We start from the raw sequence: 16521 nt of genomic DNA, 5'->3' as shown, positions 1-16521 counted from the left end.
AAGGAAGAGCCTTTTGTCTACAAGGAAAAGCCCATACACACGCCTGGAATAAAGCAGTATTTCCAGAAGTTGCTGAAAACTATGTCCTTTAAGTACACAGTCAATTCTTCTAATTGCTAAATTCCTACAGACTAGGAGAAACCAGTAAAATACAGACTTACGTGCAAGTTGATCCATTTCATAAGTCTTGCCCATATTACGGGTTACATTTGTGGAGAGTAGGGAAAATTAAGATAATCTAAATAATCACAGCAGAAGTAAAAGATTTCCCAGAGGGAAATGAATCTCCCATTAATCAACATGCAGTTAAGAATATAAGGGAATAAATTGTCCAGTTATTTAGTGGCTGGGCAGAGGTACAGCAAAGCACTAAGGCAGAAGGCTCTAGACACTCAATGTACGAAGCAATGGTTTGTCACCAGTTAATCCTCAAGCTATGGTTACTAATGAACAAGACTTCAGTAATGCCCTCCCTACTGCAAGAGACCCTCTGCTTGCAGAGGGAAAAGACTAGAGGGTTTAGAAGACTTCCAGGGACTATGATTGTAATCTAAACGTAAAACAAATGTTTATCACAACCCCCCAGGTTGTGGAGCAGAGGAAGCTATGACATGAGTAGCCTCCTTCAGTATCTTGGTTTGTTTCCAGTTCTCCAGGAGCAGCATTAACAGAGTCCATGGTCACCTCTTTTTCATGCTAGCTCTGAAGTTCAACTTAGAGACAGCACTCATACCACAGATCCTGAAAAACAGCTTGGCCAACTCAAAACTTTTTTTCTACATTCTTATCACTCACTGCAACTTCTAGAGCAACATAAACAAAGCTGCCTGCTTCATGATAGCCCTTCCTGCTCACAATCTTTGAGTATCAGGAAAATGGGGGAAGAGGTATGAGGATAATTTTAAAAGGTGGGTACGTTTAAAGCTTAAGCCTGCTACACAACACGATATGAAACCTGGACATCACTGTGATGATCTTGGATTCACCTGTAAGTAGAAACAGCTTCATTCCCAGGCAGTCCATGGGATGCTCATCTGCTGTTCCTCCTGAGCATGTCTCTCATGTCTCACTTTCATTCACCTTTGGTTTTAATATCCCAGGTTTGATCATTCAGCCACCACGGTGTAACTACTTATTGCTCCTTTCTAAACAGGATTATGGCAGCATGGTGACACTTGCAAAATTCAGTACACCACAGATGATAGCCACAGGAACATGACCCCTGTGGCCCTAGAAAATCTCCACTATTAATACATCAAAACATACCAGGAAAAAAATAATAAAACCACAGTCATGGGTTATTTCTTTTAAAATATTCAGGAATCCTTCAGGAAGCTTTTTCTCTAATGAAATCACGAGCAAAAAAACGTTATCGATCAGCTCCAGGCGCGGTATCAGGCTGCGGCAGCGCACCCCAAAGGCTTCCGATCCGCTGCCTTTCAGCACCACGGACGCCCGCGCCCACGCCCGTGCCCAGGGGCAGAGATCAGGGCTGCCGCAACGTCCCTCGCTTCTCCCCGGGAGACGGCGAACTTTTCAAATCACGTTATTAATTTTCCTCCGGGCTTTCCTAGGGTTATCGGTTCAGGATGCCCCTTTTTTTTTTTTTTTTTCCGTGGGGTTGGAGGAAAAAGAAAGGGCAGTGATGGGATTTTCTTTTTAGTTTGGGATACAAAATGAAAAGCTCCATGACCTCAACCTTACCAAACTTTTTACAGATTCATTTTTATTAGGGCTGTGCAAACTGTGTACTTTTTCAGCTCAAAGTGCAATTTTAAAAAAATGAGAGAGGAAAATGCTTTTTGTTCAAATAAACTACTGTCGGACCCAAAATATCATCAATGACCTCTGATTTGAAAAATTAATTAATTAGGGCACCTGGAAATAAAGGCAGAATGATTTCTCATCAAATGTTCTGAGGAAACGCACTGCAGCTCTCCCTAGGTCTCCTCTTTAATCACGTTTTCCCCAAATTCATGTGAGTTCTGCACAAACTCAGAAACATGTCTACATTTACCCAAGATCAGCTGCTGTGAATTTTCCTCTGATGGAAAAAACTTCGTTCAGTTCAAAGCTATAAATTCTGATGTCATAACAAGCTAAAAGCAAAAGGGCTCTTTGGCAATCCCTGGCCCTCCAAAGCCTCCATTCAATCTCACTTGCAAAGAATAAAGGGCGTTTTATGGACAAACAGAATACTTTGCTCTATTAACATTAATCAGTTTCTCTGAGGGCAGAGTGAGTTGATTATCCTCCTCAGCAGAGAGCTCGGGCAATATTACCAAGCCCCTGAAGCGCTCTTTGATTTCAGGTCCCTCTGTGTTACACTGCCCTTCTCTCTCTCTGTTTCACTTTGAGTCACGCTTACCCTCGGAGATGGGTCCTACTGGGTTTCCGCTAAGGACCACCTCAAGCCCTCAAAAGTATCACAGGCTGTTTAACTCCCCCTCTGGGGTTTAACCAGCGGTGATCCTTGGTTCCTTCTGAAGATGCGAGCTCCTGTGCTCACCGCCCATGCTACAGTTTTTACGGGATAAGGAACACACTATTTCCCAGGCCCTCCGTGCCGAGGGCGGTCCCAGGACTGTGTTACGGGCGGTCCCAGCCCGACGCGGGCCGGCGCGCGGCTCACCTGCACGAGGCGGCGGCCGGGCGCCGCGTGCTCGGGGAGGCGCGCGCGGTACACGGGCCGCTCGAACCGGGGCTCGTTGTCGTTGGCGTCCTCCACGCGCACGCTGAGGCGGCAGGCGGCGGCGCGCGCCGGGACCCCGCCGTCGCGCGCCACCACGCGCAGCTCCAGCGCCGCCTGCCGCTCCCGGTCCAGGCGCGCGCGCGTGCTCACGGCACCGCTCCGCGCGTCGATGCGCAGCAGCGCCAGCGCGGCAGGGTCGCCCTCCAGCGCGTACCGCACCTCGGCGTTGGGCGAGCCCGGCTCGTCGGCGTCCGAGGCGCTGAGGCGGAGCACGGCCGTGCCGGGGGAGGCGGCCTCGGAGACGGTGGCGCGGTAGTGGGGCTGCGGGAAGGTGGGAGCCTCGTCGTTGAGGTCGGCGACGCGCAGCAGCAGCGGCTCCTCGGCGGAGAGCGGCGGCGTGCCGCCGTCCGTGGCCACCAGCCGCAGTTCGTAGAGGTCGCGGCTCTCGCGGTCCAGCGGCCCAGCCACGCAGAGGAAAAAGACGCCAGCCCCGGCCGCTCGCAGAGCGAAGGCGCCGTCGCCGCCCAGAAGGGCCAGCGCGATGCCGCCGCCGCCCTCCGCCTCCCCGTCTTCGTCGGCGTCCGAGACGGAGACTCGGGCCACATAGTCGCCCGGCCGCGCCCCTTCGGAGACCCGTGGGCCGCCGCTCTCGGTGAGGTAGAGCAGGCGGATGGCAGGGCGGTTGTCGTTCACGTCCAGCACGGCCACGGAGACGAGGACGCTGGAGACCTCGGGCTGGGCGCCGCCGTCCCGCGCCTCCACGACCAGGCGGTGCAGGGCCCGCGCCTCGCGGTCCAGCGGGCGGCGGAGGCGCAGAACGCCGCTGCGCTCCTCCACCGTGAAATAGTCGTCGGGGTCGCTCTGCCGGCGATTGATGGCGTACCGCACCTCGCCGTTAGCGCCCAGGTCGGGGTCGGTGGCCCGCAGGCGGCAGACTGCGGTGCCCGGTGGCGCGTCCTCCCGCAGCCGCGCTCGGTACTCGCCACGGCTGAAGGTGGGCGCGTTGTCGTTCTCGTCCAGTACCCGCACCGACACCCGCAGACGGCCGCGGCGCCGCGGGCTGCCGCCGTCCCACGCCTCCACCACCAGCCGGTGCACCTCCGCCCTTTCGCGGTCCAGCCGCCGCAGCAGCACCAGCTCCAGGGGCTCCGGCCGCCCGTAACGCAGCTGGAAGAGCGGCGGCTCTCCCGCCGCGCCGCCCTCCTCCAGCAGCGCGTATCCCTGCGTGCCGAAGCGGCCGGCGTCGGGGTCGCGGGCCGCCGGGAGGCGGAAGGCGGTGCCGGGCGGGCTGAGCTCGGAGACGTTGAGCTGCAGGCTGTCCCCCGGGAAGCGCGGCGGGTGGTCATTCACGTCGGTGACCGCGATCTCCACCTGCACCACCTCGCCGCGCAGCGTGGCCGCCGCAAAGCTGTAGCGCGCCCGCCGCTCCCGGTCCAGCCGCCGCGCCGTGCGGATGATGCCCGTCTCCGGCTGGACGTGGAAGTCCGCCAGCACCGCCGACTCGCCGCTCCCTTCCGAAAGGAGGAAACCCCCCGGGGACTCCGCGCCCGCCGGCAGCCCCGCACGGATGTCCCCCACCAGCGTCTCGGCCGGCAGCCCCTCGTCCACAGCCAGGCTGAGGTTATACACCGGCGCCGCGGTGCCGCCTGCCGCGTACAGCCACAGCAGCACCAGCAGCGCCCGCGCCCTAGTCGGTCCCGTCGGGGGAGCGCTGCCTCGCTCGCCCCGACACCTGCTGCCCCGCAGCCGCCGCGCCATGCTCCGCTAAGCCGGCATCGCGGGCAGGCTGCGCCCTGCTACTCGGCGCCGCCGCCACCGCCGCGCAGGTGCCTTCGCCTCGCCGCCGCGGGAGAAACTCCCGAACGCCGCCGCCGGTGGTGGGAAGGACGAGCCTGTGCGAGGGGGCGGGAGAGCAGCTCCCCGTCGCCACCGCCCCGCGCAGCCCCCGCCCCGCCGCCCCCGCGCAGAGCTGGGGGGCCCCCGTCCGCCCACCCAGCGCCCCGTGGGCTTGGCGTCCCCAACGCACGGACATGTCGCACTGGGCCGGGGTGGCGCGGGGCTGCTCCAGTGCCCCCAGAATCCGGAGAGGTCTTCGCCGAAACCGATTCCCCGGGAAATCACCTGGCTTCCTGCTGATGGGGGAAAGCGCGACTAGCGCACGGGCTGCCTCTAGTTGCAGAGGCATGCCTCGTGAAGGAGGAGGATTTAAATGAAACAGAAATCTACGAGGACAAAGGGATAATTCAGCAAGGATTTTTCTCGTCTTAATATTCTGGTCCTCGTTTTCCTTGCTTGTTATCCTAGCACTAGGTCAGTATAGCACTGAGCACGGCAGGGGAGCCTTTACCAGAAGTAAGTTTTAAGTAGAAACTTCTACTAGCTTCAGTGAGACCAGAATGTCTTTCCTTTACCGCTCTTCTGACTCCCATATCTAACTCAGAGTGGTCTAAGAATGAACTAGTATTTCTTCAATGACGCTGAGAATACACAGCGTCATATAAATGCTATGTACCAACCAACCATACATCCTTCCATGAAAGCTAAGTACAATGCTGCTCCCACCAATCCTTTACAAACTTCATTTCACTTTTCTGGCAAGTCTAGCAGATGCTCAGAGAAAAGTAAATTCATTCTAGGACAGACAAGTCAGATCGGGGCAAAGACAATAAAGTAGTAAAAGAAGTTACTGTAGCTCAGTCCTCTCCTATGAAGGGGCACTTCTTAGAGGGCAACTGTTTTACTGTTTGCCACTTTTCCAAGTCGTGGAAGAGCACTGCCAGAGCATTCCCTGAGAAGAGAGCAAAGTTACTGTAACAGCCCTTGATGTATGGGGAGGAGAAGGGGAAGAGAATGTTTTTTCCAACACTATTAGGACCTAACAATCCCAACAATCCTACATATCCAGGTAGGACGGAAAACTAGGTTCTAAAGTAAGTCTAGAAGTCTTAGTGTACATGTGTAGCTCCACGCACGGGAGAGGGGACACACGAGATCATATCCAGTGTACCTGACTTGCCTCCTTACACACAGAGACAGGGCTGAGCAAAAGCTAGATCTTGTCAGATCTTCTTAGGCACATTCTGAGAAAGTCTCTGTATATTTATATACTGTGATAATTACAAGCATAGAAGCAAGAAGGAAACACTGAGGTCCTTGCCAGCTTCGTTCATATTCACTGAGAAAGCACATGGATCCTCCCCAAGTCACAGATGTTCAGTATGAAAATGCCTGAATTCCACTGAATCACAGCAAGTTTGGAAAAAGAACCATGTCCTATGCAGCCCATGCAGTCACTAAGAAAACATGTGAATCATGTTCAATCAGGCACATTCACTGAAAAGCTAAGTAAAACCTTCTGTTGACAAGGTCAGGCAGTGCCTAAAGAGGGAAGTTCTGTATTCAGATACAGCATGCATGAAGATAGCAGAGGGAAAAATAAGATTGACGTAGTTATCTTTGGTTCCGGCAGTATTCATGTATTCTGTGAAACCAGGGCACTTAAACAGTTTTATGAGAAGTAAAATCATATATAACCACTGCCCAACTACATGTTTCCAGAAATAGTACATCTTCGGGACACTATAGATGTTCTGCCTACTGTGAGCATGAACCTTACCTTATAAGTGTTCCTCCACCTTTTTCATCCTCCTGCCTTCTATGAGTCTATTCTTTCCGTTCCTTTCTTAAACTTTTTCTCTTCCTCTCTTTTGCCATGTTCATGATCTCATTTTTTTCTTCCACAAACCACAAAGAGAAGTTTCTAAATTTTGAGGAGATGTTTGTCATCTCCTGGATATATTTAGCTGCCCCTGCTGTTCCCCATCTCCTCTGTGACATGCTGACCTACACAGAAAGGGTAAGTAATATACGTAAGACATGGAGGGAAGCTGCCACAATGACATTATCCCAAAGGAAGCAAGGTTTCAAAGTTTTAGTGCAGTAGCTCCCTCCTATGTCCTCCACAGGTCGGTCTCGTAGTGAAGACGCTTGCCAGCTCCTCAGATCTACCAAGTCTTCTAGTGTAAAAAGTGGACAGGAGGATAAGTATAACATCATTTGAAGAAGAAGCATGTTGGTTAGAGCACACTAAATGCCTGTGCATTCCAGTTGAGAAGGGATCCACCTGTGTGTGAGTCAGTGTGCTCAGTTAGACAGCAGAAAGTTACTTCTCCACCTGTTCTTCATTCCCTTTCCTGGAGGTAGCCACCTCTGACTTCATAGGCAGGTGAACAACATGAAAATTCACTTTCAACCTGCTGAGGTTTCAAGCTGAGCCTCTTCAGACAACCCTGCATGGGCATCCGTCTAATCCACTGTGCAAGGCAGTGAACTCTGGTGCTCCCAGAGCAGCTCTCCATGCCAAATTCAGCTGTCCTTGTGGCAGGGATCCAGCGTCCAGGAAAGGACCGAGGAAGGAAACTGGAAGGTGATAACTATATCAGCTGCTCAAACTTAATCGGATGGTATTTGTAAATCACTATTTACTATCGTTTAATCCTCCTTGGATTAACTGAAAATTCTTTTTCCTTCAAGGAGAATTAAACTCTAGCAAACAAAAGCTGTGTATGATACTAGAGTGTGAAAGATCACTGAAACAGAGATAGTGTTGTTACAACCATGAAGGTCTATCATGAATAGAGTTAATTCTACCCACAAACACTGCCTTGCCCACGCAACAGCTGTGGCAGCTTAAGATGTGACCCTCCCATGGTGAAGACATGGCTGAGGTGGTAAAGCAGCATGACTACTTCCTTTTCTACAGCTCTCTGGCTCACTGCAAACTATCCTCAGCAGCAGCAGCAGTTTAAGCCAAACCACCTGACTCGGGACTGACGCAGGGTGGGAGCACTACAGGATCCATTCCAGTGCTCATTAGATGGGCAGTAGCAGCCAGCTGAGGGCAGAGCGTGGCTGAACTGCTCCAGACAGAGCTGAAGCAAATAAAATAAAACCTGAAAATCTTTCCATGAAGTTATTTCCTGTGCTGAAGGAAGACAGTATGGTCTCAGCTGCTCGTTTGCTGCCTTTTAGCCAGTGGGTACCATGCTTCCATTTCTGCCTACCAGGTGGTGGTCCATGATCCTCTGTGGGTTTAGTTTAAGGACAAAGATTAGCTTAAGCAATGCTGAAATAGTGATTTCTGTTAACCCTAGTGATTTTTTTTCCTATGCTGGGTTACGGAGCACCCATATAAATCAGCTTTCTGGCAAAATTGTGGTGTGAGGAAGCACTAATATCTTCAACTATTGCAGCTGGATCTAAGAAAGGATATCTGTCTCCAGCCTCACTGGCTGGGGTCACTATCGATATTCAGCCTGGAATATGTGATATATGGAGAAAGAGTTAACTTTGCAGAGCATCAGGTGTTTCATTATTTATAGTTCCCCAGGCTCACATATATTGATTTCAGTAACACCTCTTTGAAGGAGTGTCAACTGAACAAAAGATTTGCTGGTGACCAAATGGAGGCTAGTTACAATTACTATAATAAAAAGCTATGTGTGAGACTTGTCTCCTTATAAATGCAATGAAATGTAATTAAGAGTGATTTTTAATTTTTTTTTTTCTTTTCTGGTAGCCATCCCTTCACTCTTAATCACAAACTAATTTGCAGAACTAATTTTGCTGCGGAATAGATGAAGAATCTCTGATGAAGAATCATGTAGTTGCCAGAATCTGACAATATTGGAAATAATGTACTCGAGTCTGTCAACAAAGGTAGGAAAGACTTTCGTACTGTTTATGGTACAGATAGTAGTAGTGGGTTTTTCAGTTTCATTCCAGATATACCATGCTGCCTTCACTCTGTCTGTAGAGGATGTTGCTGCCGCCTTCTGTTGGCAATTATTTCAGAATTTGTCACTCAGGTATGACTAAATAGGATTACCCAGATCAATATTTTCACATTAACTTTTACTTCACTTAACTCATATGCTATCATCCAGGCCTAATCATCCGTCCCGATGTTGTGTTTTCATTTTATGGATCTTCATTAATCTCTGTGCTCTAAATCCTGTTCTGTTTCTACTACACACCTTCCCAGCTGCAAACCCAAGTGTCACATCACTTATCAAGATGATTGCTTAAATATATTTGGATGTGCCTGGAAAAATAGAACTCTGTGCTCTACACATATTAAATTTATCCCACTATCCCCTGCAGGATAAAGACATTTCTTCTTATGAACAATATATAACTGATTTTTTATTATGAACAAAATTTATAGAAAATATTAAATAAAATATTAAAATAAATATGAATATAATTGAGATTCTACTACACAGATGTTCATTCAGATTTTGACATCCTAACCAATTTCTTATCTATATGTTTAGTTTATAAACTTAGCCACAGATATCATTAATCTGGCAATGAGTTTTATCCAAAAGGCCCTATTTTTTATTGTTGTTCACTGCCTCGTTTGTTTTGCAGTCTATATAACAATTAACATGTTATAAAGCTATCTTTAAGATGGAAGGCTGCTTTCTTTTGCTGTCTGTTATTCCAACAATCTGATGCAGATTTGAAGCAATCCCTTTAAGATGGGTTCAAAGGTTCATCCTTATGGGCCAGGAATAAATATACAAGAGCTTCCCACTACATGGGTTGCATTCCACATAAAGCTGTCTTTTGCCATCTGCTTGCCACTGCTGAATCCAGGCCTTAGTGGTCTCTCTAAAACTTGGAGGTGAACTCCAGAAAGCTTGATAAAATATAATCCGAGGCTGAATTTAATACCCCTTGGATATAATATCTCCCTTGACTACTGTGTTGAATTTTGATACAAAATGTATGAGATTATCTAGATTATCAGCTTTTGTCACACAATAATAGATCGCAACCTGCAATCAGATCCAGTAGTCAAATTCTATGTGTGTAGAAGGGCAAAAGGAAAAAAGATGCAATGAAACAAAATGAGACCAAATCCTGTTATCTGATATGTTTGTCTGAACTGCAGATGACACCAGAAGTATGCAATGTCCAAACATATTTGCAGGAGGTCTAAATCCACCGATAATCTTCATCTGGATGTAGCCTCTTAACTCAAGGACATAAGTGCAGCATTAGAGAAGTTATTCCATATCTACAGGACACGATATCCTAGCACTTACTACACTCCCCAAATCTCTCTCTCTAAACTTTGAAGCTTTAAAAAGCAAGAGCTGGCTGACAGCAAGCAAAATAAAACCATTAGAATCACATCTGAAGACATAAGAAGCCATCAATTAGAGGATTGCTCTGAATTAGCTTTTCCCAGATTTCCCTGCAGTGACATCAATTAGCTGATGTTAATATTGGCCAGCACTGTGCACAGCACCACTGTTGCCAGCAAGCCAGAATACCATAGTTGGAAGTTAAAAGTCTGTTAATAGAGTTCAAACTGCAAACAAGATGCAAATATCAAGAATGATTACAATGGCACACTAGAGGATAGGATGCATTTTCCGTCATTTGCAGTCTTTAAATCAAGGTTAGACAGCTAACAGACATGTTTTATTTCAGCCACAAATGGCAGGGCTTTAGGCAGGAATTACCGAGTAAAATTAAGTCAGGCTAAACAATTAGACTGTTCCTTTCTGGCTTTCACATCTATGAAAATCCAGTTTCCTGGGGCAGCAGCCCTCATCGCAGAAGAGCAGCCCACACAGCGTGCTCAAGACCTGGAAACCTGCTGCTATCACTTCATCAGCTGAAGTCCCTGCTGAGGACTCAAGCTTGTGGCACTGAGATGAGGGAGAGTCGACACATAAAGCTGTATCTTAATATGCTAAGCCACTATGCCAGCTGATTCCCTTGCTGCTTTGAGCTAAGTAATTGTTTTAAATAGCTGTAAATCAGAAAAGGGCTTTGCTTTTAAAAGAAAAATATACTGTAATCCATGTGTGAATTAATGCCCTTGGCTATTTTCTCTCTCTCACGTGTACAAACACTAAAAGCAACGAATTCATCAGCAATTTTTGAGCCTTTGTACTCCTTTTCCAGATGATAATTTCATAACGAGTTCGATGCCTGAGTTTGGCTGCTGTGCTAAAACTGACACTACCACAATTATGTTCCTAAAAGATTCACATGTTTTATTAAACGATCTATTAAGACAAAGCTATAAATACACAAGAACAAAACAATACTCCTTGTCCCAGTATAAGTGCCTCAACCTGCTGATTTTCAGGCCATACAGTATTATGCAGTACTATGTATTTCTCTGGGAAGGTGACAGCTGGAGGTGTGGCTGGGTGGGGTGAAAACCCCCCAGCAGCCATAGGGGAGCAGATGTTTGCATTACCTCCTGTAGCAGGTTTGTTTTTGTTGGCAGCTGTCAGTAAACTGTTGCTGGCTAATTCTGCTCATTTCATTTCGGTCGGGGTAGTGGAGCACCTAGCAGCTTTTCCATAGGCATCCATTTTTACTATGTGTGAAAATACTTTTGTACAAATTCTAATTAATGGATCCGATTTGCTTGAGAGTAAGCCAAACTGAGTGCTGGAGACAGAAGTTGATTGCCTGTTTTAATTTAGGACATACAAGCTGCATCTAAAAGTAGTTCTGACAGCTTCCTCCAGCCTCTCCACGTGGTATGGGGAAATCCTGTTTTTACAGGGAATTATCCAAGATCCTCATCTCTTTTTTTTATAGAGTTTATCACTACAGAATCTTTATGGGGCTGAGAAGGTTCCTTATCACATTACACAGAGAACCACAGGCAGATACTAAATTATGTCTCTGTAGGGCATGTTTGCATCCCGCAATGGACAGAGAGCCCAGAGGTAAAACTGACCCTGCTCTTCAGCTGAAGATGTCATAGCACCACCCTCAGGGTCCCCACCCTGAAATAACAGCCCCAAAGGGTAGGTTATATGACAGGAAAGCCCCGGCTATCTCACCATCACAATTTTTAAAGCCAAACAGGTGTCTTTGCACAGTGAATGCAATGCATTGGGGCGGGGAGCTCCCTGCTGAGCATTCGCTCCATGTGAGCACAGTCACAGAGGGAGTCAGCAGTGCAGCCTACACCTCCTGCTTCCCAAGGCAGTGGCTTTGGGCTTGGTTTTCCCTGCTTGCTTTTCCCAGCCTGTTCTACCTGTATTTTACCGCTGGCCTTTTTTGTTTTCCTGGTGTATTCAAGAATAAATCAACAAAGGCTTTTACCAATTTTAGTTTATATCTTTGGCTCTGGTGGCAGGAACATCAGCTATGACATGCTTGAGATCAAAGCAGTGGTTTTAAAGTTTCAAACATGGAGATCACACCGTTACCCAGAGCAGATTGTTCCCCAGTACAGAAGAGTCAACAAAAATCTCTAAAATGTTTTTTCATTACTCCTAGCATATTCATGAATATTCACATCTTTGACTGTGTTATTTTAAACATAACTCTATGTATGGGTTGCAATGCTTCCATGTATCATACTTCTGTAAATATAGCAATTGATGTTTGTATTTCAGAGCGAACTGAGGCAAAAGAGATAGGAAGGAGAAGCTTCTCAAGCCTTTAAGTAAGGCATAAGATAAACTTCAGTAATGTATTTAGAGGAAAAAAAGGACTGCTTGGCATCTGTAAAATGAAAGCAGTACTTCTAAACCCATTCATGCCCTAGAATGTGGCTACAGGAACAAGAAGATATCATAGGAAGACTAAATTCCTACATCTAATTTTGTGCAAGAATTGTCTGTAGGCCTAGCTTGCTATTTCAATTACACTTGCCATGTGTTCATGCCTGACTTGACCACATTGCTCCTGAATTCCTGCATCAAAGGGTTTACGGCTGCTTCTTTCAAAATAACACAAAATGCATCCCTTAGCTGAACTGTTCTAACAATGCCATTGGGAAAATGAAACCAGATTCCTAAACCTGCTTCTCAGAGTAGGTATCTTGGGGACAGCACAGCTGGGGACGGCCCCTCCCAGGGCCAGGATGCCCCCAGCCTCAGTCATACTCTAAAACTAGATGCCACCACTTTGGGGATTATTAGACTGCATCTATTTTAAAACACGTTTTTTTCTAACAAGAGTTACTAGCCTTTTCCAGGACACCAAGGAAAAGAATTAATGCTGTGCTCTTCAGACTTTGCCAATAAGAAAGATAAGACAATCTTAAAAGTGTTTACATATAGAAAAAGATGTGCAACAGATTCCACTCTGCTGGAAGTAGACCTGAGGCACAGGGAGGTGTAACTGCCTGGAATGGGAGAAACACATATGTACCCGAAATCCCAGTGTTGCATCTAGCAGAAACAAACCAGCACTGAGAGGGGCATAAAATATCCTAGTGAATTCAAATACCATTGTTCCTGTGCGGCACAGTACTTACTTGACTGAAAATTCAGAGAACAGAGAAACTGGGCGCTCTGCTGACGTTGGGCTGTGCCCAAGGCATCATTTTCCCTTCACATAAACCAGACAAAAGACCATTTCTGCAGCCAGCCTCTGGGCTGGTCCCTAGGAGAGGACCTCCCTTAGGGAGGCTCCAGCCACCCTAGGGCCCCCAGTCTGCACAGGAAGAGCTGCTGCTGGGGTGATACAGATGGGATCCCCACTGTCACACAGGGGTGGGGACCCCAGGCTCCGCACCATCCCTGCTTCACACGGGGCCTTGCTCTGCCTTTCAGCTTCCCAGCCCTGACCACCATATCCTTGCCTCTGTCCACCACACCCCCACATCTGCCTACCACCTCCCAGATGAAAACAGGCAAGACTCCCAGATCACCACACAAACCCAAATAATAACACAGGGGAAAAAAGACATTGTACCCTCAGCAAAATCTAGATGCTTTCTCTCTGGCTTCATCTTCAGTTTATTGCTGAGTGGTGGGGAGGGAAGGGGAGGAGACCATCAGGCAGCAGAACTCCCTGAGGGCTGTAGGTATTTTCCTAGGTCTGGGAGCAGTTCACAACTTCCTCGCTTATTCTTAAGAAAACAACACTCATGAAAGTGCTCCTGCAAGGCTGAATATAGGGTCTCTCTCAGGCTCAAATCTCAGTTTACACGCAAAGAAAAAAACATATTGCCAGCATGAGCTCATGACATGGTGATCTCTCTCTGAACACTCATTTTGGCTTATGCACTTGGAACAGTTTTGCCATTTTCTCTGTAGCTCAGTTGTGCGATATTTCACCTCGCTCTTCATCAAGAGCCAGGAGGGGTCCATATTGAGATGGAATGAAAAAATAACAGGGGTTTAATTTAATGTGCAGTTCTTTTATGAGAGGGCCTTTTGAAATGACAGACGACATTTTTATTTTCCTACACAAAGACAATCTCTAAAAGGGGAAGAGTTCAGGTCTGCATTTTCTCTTTCCTTTTTCTCTCTGTCATGAAAGAGCTGCTTTCAGTTGTTGACACGGACTGTCAGGATTTCATTGCACTAAACAGATTGCTGGCACCTGGTGGGAAGGTAAAATGAATTCATCTACACTGAAATACTAGTTTGTACTTCAAAAAGTGGCATTCATTTGCAAGTCCTAAAGCTCTCTACAGATGTGAATGAATGAAGCTTTATAGTGATCCTGCTGGAGGGGTAAGCAGAGTATGCACATTTCAGTCCCAAGCACAGAAGGCACCTGACGTGTCCAAGGTCAGACTGAATGCACCTGAACCAAGATCTACTGAAATCCATAAAAGATTTCCTGCAGCTTCAAGGCATGCTGAGCTGAGACCTAAACCAGTGACAGAAACAGAAAATAATTCATGACCCTCAAATCTCTCTTGTAATTGCTATTTTAGGCTACTTTTCTTCCTCCTGTTTTAGAGCAGACTTAAACCAGAACATCAGCCAAAACATGAAAATTTATTATAAGACAGTATGATACAAGTGAATTTGTGTTAAAGCTTTCCAGAAAGAAATCATATTGTAAGGACAAATAATAGCACTTTGTGGCCAAGATAATCTTTAAAGGAAATCAGAATGAGTTGAAATATCCCCATGGACTTCTTTGCTTGAACACTAAAGAAGTTATCTGAAATGTTTTATTTACTGCAACAACTTCAAGCCTAGATTAATGGGACAGAGCTATAGCAGAAATACCAACTAGAATTCAGGACTCAGTAGCATACCAGGAAAATGAAAAATCCGGACCACTCAAAATTGCACACTGTTAGGCTGCTAAATGGATGCAAGTCTTAAGCAATGAGCACTTAAATCTTCTTATTAATTTAAAATACACTTTTTTAATTGCAGTAACAGCCATGTAGTCATAACTGTAGGATCCACTTGGAAATACAGATGACTCTAAACTATATGGAAGCAAATTATCTTGGGTGGGATTTAGTCATACCACAGGTATGGAAGACACTCAAGCTGCTCTGAAAAAAACCAACCTTATTTACTTGCACACAATACCACCCGAACAGCTCTATTGCTTTCACACCTGAGCTGGGCAAAATAGATTTATCAGCAAAGGCTTGGGACTTCTTTACTCTGCAGTCAACAGCATCACAAATATTTTTTAACCTACCGTTTGTACTATCTTCTCATACTCTTATAAACACATGGGGTTTATATTAGCTACGGTTTTGTTTTCTCTAGGTGGCCACTTCTTACTCCACCTCACTGCATATTTAAACTGACTGCAGTTACAGTAATGGAGGATTCCCCCAATTGCCTGCTAACCACAATCTTGCAAGAGAAAACACCATGGCACTAACTTTGTCCTGTTCCTCTCCTTCCCTAAGCTGCAAACCACTTATTCACCCCCTTGAGAAGTTCTGACCAAGGCAAGAAAGCAAGTTTCCAAGTCAAAGTTCTTGAACGGAAAATGGCTCTCCAGCTACCCCTTTTCTCTCTCACATTAGCAGCCTTCCAGGCTGAGATCCAGCACTAACTGGTGGCTGAGCCAGGAAAGGATAAGCTCGCTCAGATTGCTGGAACTTCCTGGGCCAAAACTAACACGTTCAAATCAAGGCAATAGGTGGTCAAAACGGACTGTGGAGCACAGGCATTGTGCACTCAGGGGATAAAGCCAGCTCATAATCTCCATGGGTATTGGTTTCTGATCAGATGGAAGATGCATCTTCCTGAGGAGTATGTTGAATGAACCTACTGTTGGGAGGCAAAAGCCTGGCTGAAATGACAAGGTCTGTCTTCAGAAGGGTTCATCATAATCTCCCCCGGCCAGGTAACAGAAAACAAACAAAAAAAACCCGCAAAAAGTTGTCCTGGTTACTAATGCTGCCTTGAGCATTTAGAAATCCAGCCAGAATGAGACTGGAAACCCAACTAGGCCTTTGGATCATAGACTTGGAACAACCTAAGACAGACATGCTCAAAGGGCAACGTACTCTGCTCTCTCTGCTGATTAAAACCCCTGTCCAGACAACATCACCTCAGCCCCCTTCAGATCTGGTTTCAAACATTTTCTTCCCATCTGTGCTCCTTTCTCAGCTAACTCTATGCAATGCTGCTGTTGATGGATTATACAAAAGAGAGATACAAGATAAAGTATGTATTGTTACTCTCCCATCCATATTTCTTTCCAAGGACCCCAATATAAATGAAGACTGCTCCCCACAAGGCAGGGAAGAACAATCCTCATATATTCTCTACAGGACTATTTTAGTTCATTCACGAATTATCATAACGTATAAAAACATACGTAAAAAGTATCGGGTGAAACCCTGGCCTGACTGAAGGCAATGGCAAATCTCCCATTTACTCTAATGGGACAGGATTTCATCCACTAAGTTCCAAAATGAACCTTTTCTGCCTATATTTCCTTGGACATGAGTAGCACATATTAGGCAGATGCTCTGTGTTTGCTCAACAGCTAAAGAAAGTTCTTCTTTTCCCCCCAAATGCCGTCTTGTATCCCCAATAGACATCGAATAATTTCTT

The 16521-nt window shown here is 46.7% G+C and overlaps 1 protein-coding gene across 1 annotated transcript in view; it reads right to left on the bottom strand.

Annotated features, from left to right (window-relative positions):
* The window catches only part of DCHS2 (dachsous cadherin-related 2), a 109377-nt gene extending 104927 nt beyond the window's left edge, over positions 1-4450 (bottom strand). Inside the window, exon 1 of the mRNA XM_027635866.1 lies at positions 2633-4450. Within this exon, the coding sequence (XP_027491667.1) occupies positions 2633-4450 (1818 nt within the window). The remainder of the gene's footprint in view (positions 1-2632) is intronic.
* Between the last annotated feature and the right edge of the window lie 12071 nt (positions 4451-16521).

The sequence above is a fragment of the Corapipo altera genome, unplaced genomic scaffold (genome assembly GCF_003945725.1).
Source record: "Corapipo altera isolate COAL_440 unplaced genomic scaffold, ASM394572v1 22b, whole genome shotgun sequence".
Lineage (NCBI taxonomy): Eukaryota > Metazoa > Chordata > Aves > Passeriformes > Pipridae > Corapipo > Corapipo altera.
The sequence above is the reverse complement of the archived record's forward strand: the minus strand, read 5'-3'. Positions and strand labels throughout refer to the sequence as shown.